At 37.7% G+C, this 12,222-nt stretch overlaps 1 protein-coding gene across 3 annotated transcripts in view; it reads right to left on the bottom strand.

Annotated features, from left to right (window-relative positions):
• LOC127455559 (polycomb group RING finger protein 5-A-like) overlaps window positions 1-10,184 on the bottom strand; it is a 61,076-nt gene extending 50,892 nt beyond the window's left edge. For 2 of the 3 annotated variants that reach the window (XM_051723558.1, XM_051723559.1), the window contains exons 1-8: window positions 10,001-10,184; window positions 8,527-8,793; window positions 5,902-5,998; window positions 5,760-5,815; window positions 5,551-5,607; window positions 5,222-5,367; window positions 4,652-4,750; window positions 2,984-3,073 (exon numbers count right to left, since the gene is read on the bottom strand). In XM_051723558.1, the coding sequence (XP_051579518.1) occupies window positions 2,984-3,073; window positions 4,652-4,750; window positions 5,222-5,367; window positions 5,551-5,607; window positions 5,760-5,815; window positions 5,902-5,998; window positions 8,527-8,638 (657 nt within the window). In that variant the 5' untranslated portion in view covers window positions 8,639-8,793; window positions 10,001-10,184. The remainder of the gene's footprint in view (window positions 1-2,983; window positions 3,074-4,651; window positions 4,751-5,221; window positions 5,368-5,550; window positions 5,608-5,759; window positions 5,816-5,901; window positions 5,999-8,526; window positions 8,794-10,000) is intronic. The other variant, XM_051723557.1, reaches the window with a different exon arrangement.
• Window positions 10,185-12,222: the final 2,038 nt, after the last annotated feature.

Below are 12,222 nucleotides of genomic sequence, written 5' to 3'. Positions count from 1 at the left end.
TTCCAATTGAGCAATCAATGACAGAAGAAATGAGGGACTTAGATATCAAAAAACAAATCTATTCTAGAAAAATCTTATGGACTGATGAAAAACATTTATAGTCCCTACCAGATGGGTTTAAAAGTCTCCAAATGTCTGTAAGACCAAGATTTTTACACATCCTGTGAGGTGTCAATGTTGTTTTAGGGGGCTTGCACACTTTTGCTTAACTATGATCAAGGAATGAGTCCATCAAAAGATTAAAGTCTCCTCCCAATATTATATCATGAAGGGTGCCAGCGGCTTGCAATATCCCTTCAAGATCTATAAAAAAGCCCTGATCATCAGCCTTAGGTGCGTAAATATTAGCCAAAATCAAACTTTGCCCCTGAATTTCTGCTAAAACAATAATGACTCTTCCTAATTTATCTTTAATCTGTTTGAGACATTTGAATTGTAGATGTTTACTAATCAATGTAATGACTCCCCTGCTCTTACTTGAACCAGCACTAAAGAAAACATGTCCACCCCATATCTTCCCAAATTTTTAAGCTTCCTGCAGGGAAAGATGTGTTTCTTGAAGAAACACTATATCATATTTCTTACGTTTAAGAAAAGAAATAGCCTTCTTTCTTTTTATGGGGTGCCCCAACCCATTCACATTCCACGTGGAGAGAGATAATCCACTCATATTAACATTTGACATATTAGGAAAAATAGATTGTGTGTCAAAAATAAAATTATAAAGACCACATTCCAACATTAGTGCCACAGTCAAACCCCGAACTTCCCCCAGAACCAAACAAACAGAAAAAAGAAAAACGTGCGCATTAACCCCGCGCACGACAGCACCAACTGGCGTCCATCCCTCTAAACTCAAACAGTCCATGTACGCCTACGAGAGTCCCTGCAACAACTTTGCCATCAGATTGCTCGAGTCCGGTGTTTTTTTACAAAGTTTTGAGACAGAATTACATAACAGAAAATAATCTATAAAACAAACTCCAGCCAATAGGCAGAATAAACACAAAGAATGTGTAGATTCATTCACAAAACTGTCTCGAAGGTGTGTTCCTCCACAAAACAAACTCCAGCCACTAGCGGAACCAGCCAAAAAAAAAAATCCATTCAGTTTCCTCGGACAGTCAAACGAATGTTCAGAGAGCCGGCTGTTCATGAGTGAAGCAGATGACTTAATCCTTCCAATGTCTTGCAAAAAATACTCCACGAAACAAACTCCAGCCAATAGTCAATAAGCACAAGCACAAGCACAAAGAACGAGCAGATTCATCCACAACTGTCCCGAAGGAGTGTTATTCCACAAAACAATGGAACCAGCACAAAAAGAAACAAAAAATGCACTTAGCTTCCTAAGATGGTCAAGTGTATGATCAGTGAGACAGCTCACTTGGAGGCATGTGAGAAACACTCCATGACTTCCTCAGTCTATCAGTTTTATGAAAAACATCGCTTGTTGTAGGCATGTAGATATTTTGCGGCCATCCTTAGTATCTATTCTCAATTTGGCTGGGAACTTCAGTGTAAAAGCGACCCTTCGTCGATGCAAAAGTTTCTTGAAGGAGTGTTATTCCACAAAACAAACTCCTGCCACTAGGCGGAACCAACACAAAAAGAAACAAAAATGGCGCCCAGCTTCCTCAGACAGTCAAGTGTATGTACAGCGAGACTATTCTCAGTTTGGCCGGAAACATCAGTGCAAAAGTGATCTTCTGTTGATGTAAGAGTTTCTTGCATTTCTTGAATCGATCACGTTTCTCTTTTGTCGAATTCGCAAAGTCTGGGAACAAGAAAATGCTGTGGTTTTTCCAAGAAAGCTTTCCTTTGCTCCTCGCCTCGTGTAACACAAGATCTTTATCGGATGATCTCAGGAATTTGGCCAGAATTGATCGGGGCCTGTCTCCCTCAGCCGATCTCCGTGCCGGGTCTCTGTGAGCTCAATCGATTTCCAGCTTATGGCCTGTTATGTCAAGAAGACTCGGGAAGAGCTCGTCTAGGATCTTCACCATATCTCGACCTTCTTAATGCTCAGGAATTCCAACAATTCGGACGTTGTTTCGCCAGCTACGATTCTCAAGATCTTCCAATTTTTCTAAAACATGTTCCAAATCTGTCTTGGTCGCTAGTGGATTAGCAGCTAATTCCCTCTCCGATGACTCCAGATAATCGATCCGTCTCTCGATGTCCGAAGATCTTGTAACCAACTCAGAGAATTTCATCTCCATTGCGGTAATCAATCGACGAATTACAGCCAGATCCTCCAAGTCTGCAACGACTTTCATCAGCATTCATCAATTCACGCCGGATTTCTTTCAGTTCACCATCCGAATTGAGTCCGGGGCTTTCAGTCCGTTGCTCCGGGAATCAGCCCGAGCACGTAAGTGTCTTTTAATATCTCCAGAGCCCGAGGATTTTGAATTTTTTTACATATTGTCTTTGTGGAACAGTTAAGAATCAGAGTGTATCGAATCTCATCGGTTTATGTCACAAATAGTAATAAAATTATCAAATTACCACTCACAGGTCCACTCCTCTCATGGCGTCCGTAAAATGGAGACTTACATTTGGCAGACAATTTTATCCAAAGTGACTTACAGTGGATTTAGGGTACACATTTTATCAATTTGTGTGTTCCTTGGAAATTGAACCCATTATCTTGCCTTTGGTAGCGCCATGCTCTACCAGTTGAGCTACAGGAACCCGCAAGTTAGTTGAAAAAACGCAAACCTAGGGGCATCGCTGTGTCCTCTGATTTTGTGGCAACCTCTAGTGTGTGCGTGAGTGTAACTGGAGAAATATGACTCATAGATCTGTCAGTAGCTGTGAGCAGTTTTTTTGCTTCTGCCCCCCACAATCACCACCAACTCAGCGACAGCTGTTCACATTTCTCATGTGCACCAACACACCCAGACTCACACACACCCACATAATTAGGATCAATCTAACTTTTCAATACTCGATCTGTCAAACACACACACACACTTACGCTGTCTCCTTGTAGTCTCCAACGAGTGCGATAGATGAATTCCAAGGTGTGGTCTTTGCCCATGATCTCCCCATTACACAGAACGTCGAGCTGCAAGAAACACACTCACACATGAAAACACATACAGTATAGCCAAGGACTTCACTGTAGGCAAATCATGAGTTTAAACAATTCAAATTATGAGCAAGTTATTAGCACAGAGTGTTACACATGAAAATATGAAACTGCATTATGTGTGTTACACGTTTAGTGAAATGTGGCAAAGAACAGGAAAGATGCACCAAAAATTAATTTTCATTTAATATACACTGGCGGCCAAAAGTTTGGAATACTGTACAGATTTTGCTCTTATGGAAGGAAATTGGTAATTTTATTCACCAAAGTGGCATTCAACTGATCACAATGTATAGTCAAGATATTAACAATGTGAAAAATTACTATAACAATTACAATTAAACTACTTCAAAGAGTTCTCATCAAAAAAACCTCCACGTGCAGCAATGACAGCTTTGCAAATCATTGGCATTCTAGCTGTCAGTTTGTCCAGATACTCAGGTGACATTTCACCCCACGCTTCCTGTAGCACTTGCCATAGATGTGGTTGTCTTGTCGGGCACTTCTCATGCACCTTACAGTCTAGCTGATCCCACAAACGTTCAATGTATTTAAAATCCATAACACTCTTTTCCAATTATCCAATAAAAGTCTTTGTTCCTTTGCCCACTCTAACCTTTTCTTTTTGTATTTCTGTTTCAAAAGTGGCTTTTTCTTTGCAGTTCTTCCCATAAGGCCTGCACCCCTGAGTCTTCTCTCTAATGTTCTACATGAAACTGGTGTTGAGTGTGTAGAATTCAATGAAGCTGTCATCTAAGGACATGCGAGGTGTCTATTTCTCAAACTAGAGACTCTGATGTACGTATCCTCTTGTTTAGTTGTACATCTGGCCTTCCACATCTCTTTCTGTCCTTGTTAGAGCCAGTTGTCCTTTGTCTTTGAAGACTATAGTGTACACCTTTGTATGAAATCTTCAGTTTTTTGTCAATTTCAAGCATTGTATAGCCTTCATTCCTCAAAACAATGATTGACTGCTGAGTTTCTAGAGAAAGCTGTTTCTTTATTGCCATTTCTGACCTAATATTGACCTCAAGACATGTCAGTCTATTGCATACTGTGGCAACTCAAAAACAAAGACAATGTTAAGCTTAATTTAACAAACCAAATAGCTTTCAACTGTGTTTGATATAATGGCAAGTGATTTTCTAGTACCAAATTAGCAATTTAGCATGATTACTCAAGGATAAGGTGTTGGAGTGATGGCTGCTGGAAATGGGGCCTGTCTAGATTTGATTAAAAATGACTTTTTTCAAATAGTGATGGTGCTGTTTTTTACATCAGTAATATCCTGACTATACTTTGTATTCAGTTGAACGACACTTTGGTGAATTAAAGAGCCAATTTCCTTCCGAAACAGCAAAATCTGTACGTTATTCCAAACTTCTGGCCGCCAATGTAAAGTTTCATAACTGAAGGGCAAATTCATCAAGAACTCCTTAATTAATATCTTTACTGTACTATCAAACAAACAATCAAACAAACAAACACAAATTCAGTTTGATTGTGTTGACTCTGGTCTGCCCAGTAAAACTGAAAAATAAAACCATATTTTACCTCATATGAGCTTGGCAGCTTCAATTTTACACAGAGAAACTTCTTAATAGTTCCCACTGTAACACGAGTGGAGCAACGGATGAATTTCTTCATTAAACCCTGTTGCAGAAAAATGAGAGATACAAATTGTAAACATACAAACTAGTGGTGGGTAATATACTGGTTCAATTTGTCAGTGGGTACAAATTTTTGAGTATCGTTTCTAACGCGGTTATGCCGCGGATGGACGGATATTGTACCGTAATTAAGTGGTGAAACTACAGAAGAAATGGAGTCTCATTTTTGGCTTGGATTGAAAAACAATGACAACTAGACTAAACTGATAAAATATTAAATAATATGATTTCATTGAAATTGACATGACAATTGACTACTTTCATAAAATGTGAATACTGTGATATAAACATATATGTATATATATATCGTTTTAGACGCCAAACATCTCAAGAATACCACAATAGTAAATTTTTGTTTATATCACCCATGCCTAATACAAACACATACACCAAAAATGTACATTGAAAGATACAGTATACAGACCACTTATTTAACTATGCTGTCTCTAGGCACCTTTACTATGCTTTCTCCTGATTGGCCATTGTTTCGTAGACAGTCCAGACAAATAGCGATCTGAGGATCACTCCTGTGGTAGTCTCCACCCCTTCCATCATCTTCCTCTTCATCACTCAAATGAGCTTTCTTAGCCCTGGGACCATCTGGAATAGAGATAAAGGAAATATATCTGTTTACCTTAAGTAAATTGGTAATGACAACACAATAAGATCCTTTGCACATGTATGTATGTGTGATTATGTGTGCATGGATGCATATGTATGTGAAAGTTTGATTATATGTGTGAATGTATGCAATGCATTAGAATGAATTAGTTTAATTATTACCTTCATTTGTTTTTGTCTTATTTTTATTCCAAAAATCCCTTTCCTGTTGTTCCTCCTCTAGTAAAGAAACACAATCATTTAAAGGAAAGTACATTAAGAAACAGTTTACCGATTTATAAACTCTTATAAACTCCAAAACACAACCACAGTACATCCACAGCTCTGACATGCATTATAGAGGACAGTGTGTGTGTTTGTGTGTATCTCACTCTCTCTAAGTCCAGGCACTAGCTTGAAGATGATCTCCTCCAGGGTCTTATCTATCCTGCAGAAAGAGAAGCAAAGAAACCATTTAAAACATAAAGTATGTGTGTGTATTTAATCTGTGTATGTGTGAGTGAGTATAGGTACCTCAGCATCTCTAAAGGATTGGTTTCATGGACCTGTATCCCACACTCCGGACACTCATTACTCTCCTCAAAGTGCTGAACAATACAACTTTTACAAACTGCATGAAGAGAGCAGAATACGAGGAGGAAAGAAATAGTAACAAATTAGAGGATATGTGGTCAAAATATTTTAAAAAACCACACAACATCTTTGGCTAAATGGTGGCTCATATTTGACTCAGTTCAGTGAGGTTAAAAATCATTCAAATCAAATATCACTTAAGAGAGTCACTTGATTGAGTGCCACTTTTAAGTGTAACAGGTCAAGGTCTCTGGAATCTGGACACACACATACAATGGTGTTTTAAAGTCTATTGACTCTCCTAAGAGACCTCTGTCACGCTCCTCACAGACAAACACCCAGACAGCAGCTCCGTCATGAAATTTGACCTATTATACTCACTTATGCCCAGTCCCAATACCCACACTTACAGTCTTGCCCACTTAAGTGTACGTGCACGTGGCACAGAGTAAGTCTGCAAGACTACTAAAACATGCCAAAGCCCAGTGCATTTAAACCATACTAAATCCACACAAGGCCAAATACTGCTTCTGAGCAGTCTTTCAGGCAAAGTGTATCCCAGAGTTCATCACTTTCAGGAGCCCACACCCCTCCAACGCAAGCAAAGTAGCATGTTTTCGCCAAGATGACATCAAGGAAAGCTTTTCAATGTAAGTTCATTATAATCAGATAGTAAAGCGTACGTGCAGCATATGTTATTGTTGTAGCCCTATATATATGAATATATTCAATATTAAGCGTTAATGTTCACCACTGTTTGGGATGACTTAATAGCAGCATCACAATTACGAAATAAGTACTTATGTATATTTGTATGCCTGTTTGTTCTCCTTCTTGCCTAATAATCACCTTATTTTGTTTGTTCTTGCCTAATACTGCTGGTGATTTTGGTAATTTATCAGCCAGTGTGGCGGACAAAATACAACTTATTAAGTGTTGTTTAAAAATGTAAAATACTGTTTTATAAACTACTATGACTGTTTCTGTCTCATCTGTACATGTGTTTATGTATTTGAAGTATTTGATATATTTTAATGCTTTTATTTTTGTATGAAACCACATACTGGTACTGATTTTGTCTTACATAAATTACAAGCCAAAGCATATGATTTAAAGGGTTTGTATTAGAAGCTATTAATGGATCACACAGGTTTATAGAATTACGTTTTTGTGCAGTGTATTGAGGAACAAAGTAGAAAGAAATGGCTTATATTTAATATTTTATAGCAATTATTGACAATGCAATTTCACAGTTTAAATGTTTCACCTATTTAACATATTTAATGTGCAAAGTATTGAAAGTCCAAAGGAGTAAAAAGAAATGTTTTATGATTCATTTCACACAATCTAACCCTGTAAAAACGTACATATTTTTATTAACACATTACACTAAAAATATCCAGTGGTGTGATGATAAATTAAAAGATGGGTAAACTATTTAGTTAGTTATTATTTTAAGTTGGCTATTTAACAGTTACCACTACTAACAACAATCAGTCTTCTGAGAACAACTACAAAAACAGCTGTCGCATATGGCACCAACATCTTTAAAGGTTTAGTTCACCCAAAAATGAAAATTCTCTCATCATTTACTCAATCTCATGCCATCCCAGATGTGTATGACATCCAATTTTCTGCAGAACACAAACCATTTTTTTTCCAGCTCTATATGTCCATACAATGTAAATGAGTAGTGACCAACACTTTGAAGCTCCAAAATCACATAAAGGCAGCATAAATGTAATCCATATGACTCCAGCGGTTAAATCCGTGTCTTCAGAAGCAATATGATAATTATGGGTGAGAAACAGATCAATATTTATGTCTTTTTTACTATAAATCTCCACTTTCACTTTCTAAAACTTAAATTGGAGATTTATAGTAAAAAATGATTTCAGTATTGATCTGTTTCTCACTCAAAGCGATTGCATCGCTTCAGAAGACATATATTTATCCACTGGAGTCATTTGGATTACTTTTATGCTGCCTTTATGTGATTTTTGGAGCTTCAAAGTTCTGGCCACCATTCACTTGCATTGAAAGGACCTACTGAGGTGAAATATTCTTCTAAAAATCTTAGTTTGTGTTCAGCAGAAGATAGAAAGTCATACACATCTGGGATGACATGAAAGTGAGTGAATTTTTGGGTGAACTATCCCTTTAAGTCTACGAGTGTCCCTCCATACAATCAAAAGTCATATGCACACTCAGCCTTCAGGTCTACTTGCACACTGTGGCCAAAAAAAGGAAATATGCCACACAACTAGCCAAGTGGGCAAGTTTTTGGGACAGGGCTTTTCTCTATCTGCCAAACATCTGGAGGCTTTCAGGTGGGTAAGACAAAGGTGGAAAGAATTTGGATGTTTAACAGTTAATAGACTTTGATGACAGCAATGGAATATAATGTGGAGTCGGATACAGTAAAAATATGAGACACGTCAGGCAGAGATTTAAGGAGAGGAGGGACCAAGATACTCTGTTGATGTGATTTTATTCTCAGGAAAGAAAAATAGGGGGATATGGCATAAAGAGGATGAGCTAGTAAGAGACAAATGGATGACTTACAGGTGTGCAGGCATTCTGTGACAGCAGTGGGCTTGATAAGGTATCCACGGCAAATTGAGCAGGTGATGTATCTGTTGAAATCTTGGACTAGGTGCTTTCGCTGCGTTGCCATCTTGACTCAGAGGTCACAGAGGTCAGGAGATCTCACTCTAGAGTCACAATGCTACCTGTGCACCAACACAGGGTTGCCACGGTGATTTCCTTATCACCTCAGTTTTGAGGCTGGTGTAACTCAACTTTGAAGGCATTATTGTTCAGACAGTGACCCTAGTTAAAACACACACACACACACACACCAAAAAAAAATCAATCTATATGTTTGTTCACTTTTAGGAATATATATAACCAACCTTCAGTGACTTTTCAGTCACATTTTACTGTAAAGTAGCAAAAAACGATTACACCACACATTCTGTTTTGAAACCTGTCTAACTCAAACCAGACATAGGCTGAACCCCTGAATCATGTATCAGACAGCTGTAGGCTGGGCTCTGTACTCTTTTCAGTCTGAAAGCTTGTTGGGAAAGTCCCTGTCAGGAGAGATGGGGAATGCTGAGGGTGTGTCATTTCAAGAGTCCTTTTGAGAAGTTTTCAATGGCTTGATGATATAAGGTTGTGTGATCACAGAATAACCACAAGATGCAGCCAGGATATGGGCACCCCCAATTTGTTTTTGTTTCTGTTTGTTTGTTTTTTTTTTTTGTTTTTTTTTTGCATGATGTGCACGCATAACAAAGTATTCTAGACTATTTAAGAGCATCATTTCATTGCTAACTCACCCCACTCCCCTAAAAAACAAACAACAACAACAACAAAAACAGATCACAGATTATTAAACAATATTTTCAGTGGGTCAGCACTAAATGTTTTAGGCTATCATTTAAGGATTATTAGAAATGCTGCCATCTGCCTTCAAACAGTTTTACAGTGTACTGTTACAGTGAGGCAGAAACACACCTTTATCGTTCAGTCATTTTCCATGATGACGTAGTTGTGGCGATGCGCTCTGCCTTTTACGTATTACATATACAGCAACTCACAAGCTGCTACGCTAATAACAGCAGCCGATGTGTCAGTTATAAACGCGTTATAAACAATTACTTTTCCAAAAAAAGCTTTTAGTGTGTATACAAATCGTGCAGTTTGACACACGCTGTTACAGTCCCGTTATCTCATCAGCGCGAGCCGAGCGCACGGGCGTCAAGGACTGCGTGACGTCATTCCCATGAAAATGATAACACATGGCAAGTTGAGCTCGGCTGCGACGTCGTTTTTACATTCTAGAATAATTTATCTATCCGCACCACAAGAGCGGACCTACGGGAGCCAAGCCTCTGCGATACCGACGCGACACATGACACAATTTCTCCCCTCCTCAAACTTTACACGCACAGATACACAAACACTCTTTGCCCCCCAAAGCAATAACGTAGCGCAGATTTCCACGTTCCCTGGGCATCCGAAATACACTCACCGTTATGAATCCCCTCGCATCGTTCTGTTCTGGGCCGTCAATAGAGACAAAAAAAAAAATTGTTTTCTGAAAACCCGGACGGAGTCACATCATTGCAACCCGGCGATGGACTGAGCGAGTGCAGGCAGTGCGTTGCTGGTAAACTCGCGGCCAACACGGAACTGGCAGCAGGCAGCAGCACGCGCAGAGAGAGGAGCGCTCGCGCAGAGAAGGGAAGGGGCGGGGGACTCACGCGGTTGTTTACGCGGTGCTATAGAATTATACCAGCGGAGGGAGCAAACAGTTTTGAACAGTTTCTCAACACCCTGATATAATGTCTCTAAAATAGGGGAGCGGGCTAGTTCTTTTCTCCAGTCAATATTTCTCAGGGTGCTTATTTTTGAAATCAATTTCTGTATGAGCACATACCTTTTATAGTCTTGGTTTTTAAAAAATTTCTAAACATTTCTACTCTTGCAGACAAAAATATGTGTATTTAATTTAACGCAATTATGAGGCACAAAACAATTCATGAAACTGGGAAAAATACAAAAACATACAAATGATCATAATTGTAGGGAAACTCTTGTCCAAAGAAAGCAGGTAAACTTTTTGGTTAAAATATATCTTTATTGAAATGTTTTTTCAGGGAACTTCTTCGTGTGGTAACATCTAAATTAACTGGTTTTCTTCTAATAAAAAAACAAAATAATGAGACTAATTTGTCCTGACAGATTAGGTAAGACTAATGAAAGTAATTTGAATGGCTTAGATCAAGTAGAAATAAATCCTTGAGCCAACAATTGCAGGTTCAATTTTTTCAGTGTTTTCATCTTGGGGCAGATTAATTACCTGATTACAAATTACATGACAAAATGTAAAGTAAAGTAATCTCATAGATTACATTTTTTGGTAATCTAATCAGACTACTTTTTGATTACTTTTGGATTACTTTCAACCTAATTCTATTTTATTTTATGTCACATGCATTTGAGTAGGATAATCATTTTAATATAAAAGTACAAACAGGAAGAAAATGTATTACATTCATTATTATTAACAAAAAGAGCCTCACAAAAAGAGCTCCTTATGACATTTTTAAAAAGTGCATCAGAGATTTCATATGAAATAAACATTAACTCTAACAGCAATGACAGTGCATGGCCAAAGTTTATAATTCAAAACAGTGAGACGTCAAGTTCATTTTAAGTGCATAAAACAATAGCAGCATTAAGAACATTAATGACCATAAAGTCAACATAAAATTATAATAAATGAACGAAAATTAATGACCATAAAATCAACAGCAACAACATAGCATAGGTCAAAGTTTTCATCTAAAAACAATGAACTTTTTTTTAACCCTTACTGCTTACTGATAGTCCATAGCCTGTTCCAAAGCTGAGGTGCAAGATATCTTTTGAACAGCAAGAATATTCTAAAAGAGCAGAAAATAAAAAAATAAAAAAAGCAGAGTTCCACCGACAATTGTGTTAACTATTGTTTGCCATGCAGGCAGGACCCTTAAGAGATGGCATCCACTAGATCCTTTGAAGCAATTAAGTTCAAAGTGTGATCTGCACACCATTGGTGAGGTAATAAGAAATAATATATATTTTTAAACATATCTAGTTCATTTTAAGTGCATAAACATTACATGAACCAACAGTAATGAACCTGAAATCAACAGCAATGACATTGTTAGGTCAAAGCTATCAGCTCAAAACCCTGACACACTTATTTTTAACCCTTACTAGTAATTGTCCATCACCTATACCTTAGCTGAGGTGCATATGTTACTGTTGTAACATGAAGGAGCACATGCTCAAAATGTTCATCTGTGAGACTACTGCGCTTCGGGGTATGAATATGATGATATTGATATGAAAATGATCAATAAATTATTAAAAATTTACTGCCATTGCCTTGTTAATATGTAATCATGTAATCTCTAAAAAAGTAACTGTAGTCCGATTATGAGTATTTTAAAATGTAATTTAATCCAATTACAAGTACTTGATTACAAAATCCAGGTTACATGTAATCTGTTACTACCAGCACTGTTCATCTTAATATGATATTCCTTAGCCCATTCACTCATACTATTTAAGATACGGTAAACCTCTCTTACAAGCCATTTTTTATATTAAAGGAACAATTCACCTACAAATTATTATTCTCTCATTAATTACTCACCCTTATGTCATCTTAAACTCTTATGATTTTCTTTCTTTCTTCTGCAG

The sequence above is a fragment of the Myxocyprinus asiaticus genome, chromosome 17 (genome assembly GCF_019703515.2).
Source record: "Myxocyprinus asiaticus isolate MX2 ecotype Aquarium Trade chromosome 17, UBuf_Myxa_2, whole genome shotgun sequence".
In the NCBI taxonomy this organism is placed as follows: domain Eukaryota; kingdom Metazoa; phylum Chordata; class Actinopteri; order Cypriniformes; family Catostomidae; genus Myxocyprinus; species Myxocyprinus asiaticus.
This window is presented reverse-complemented; position numbering and strand designations above follow the sequence as displayed.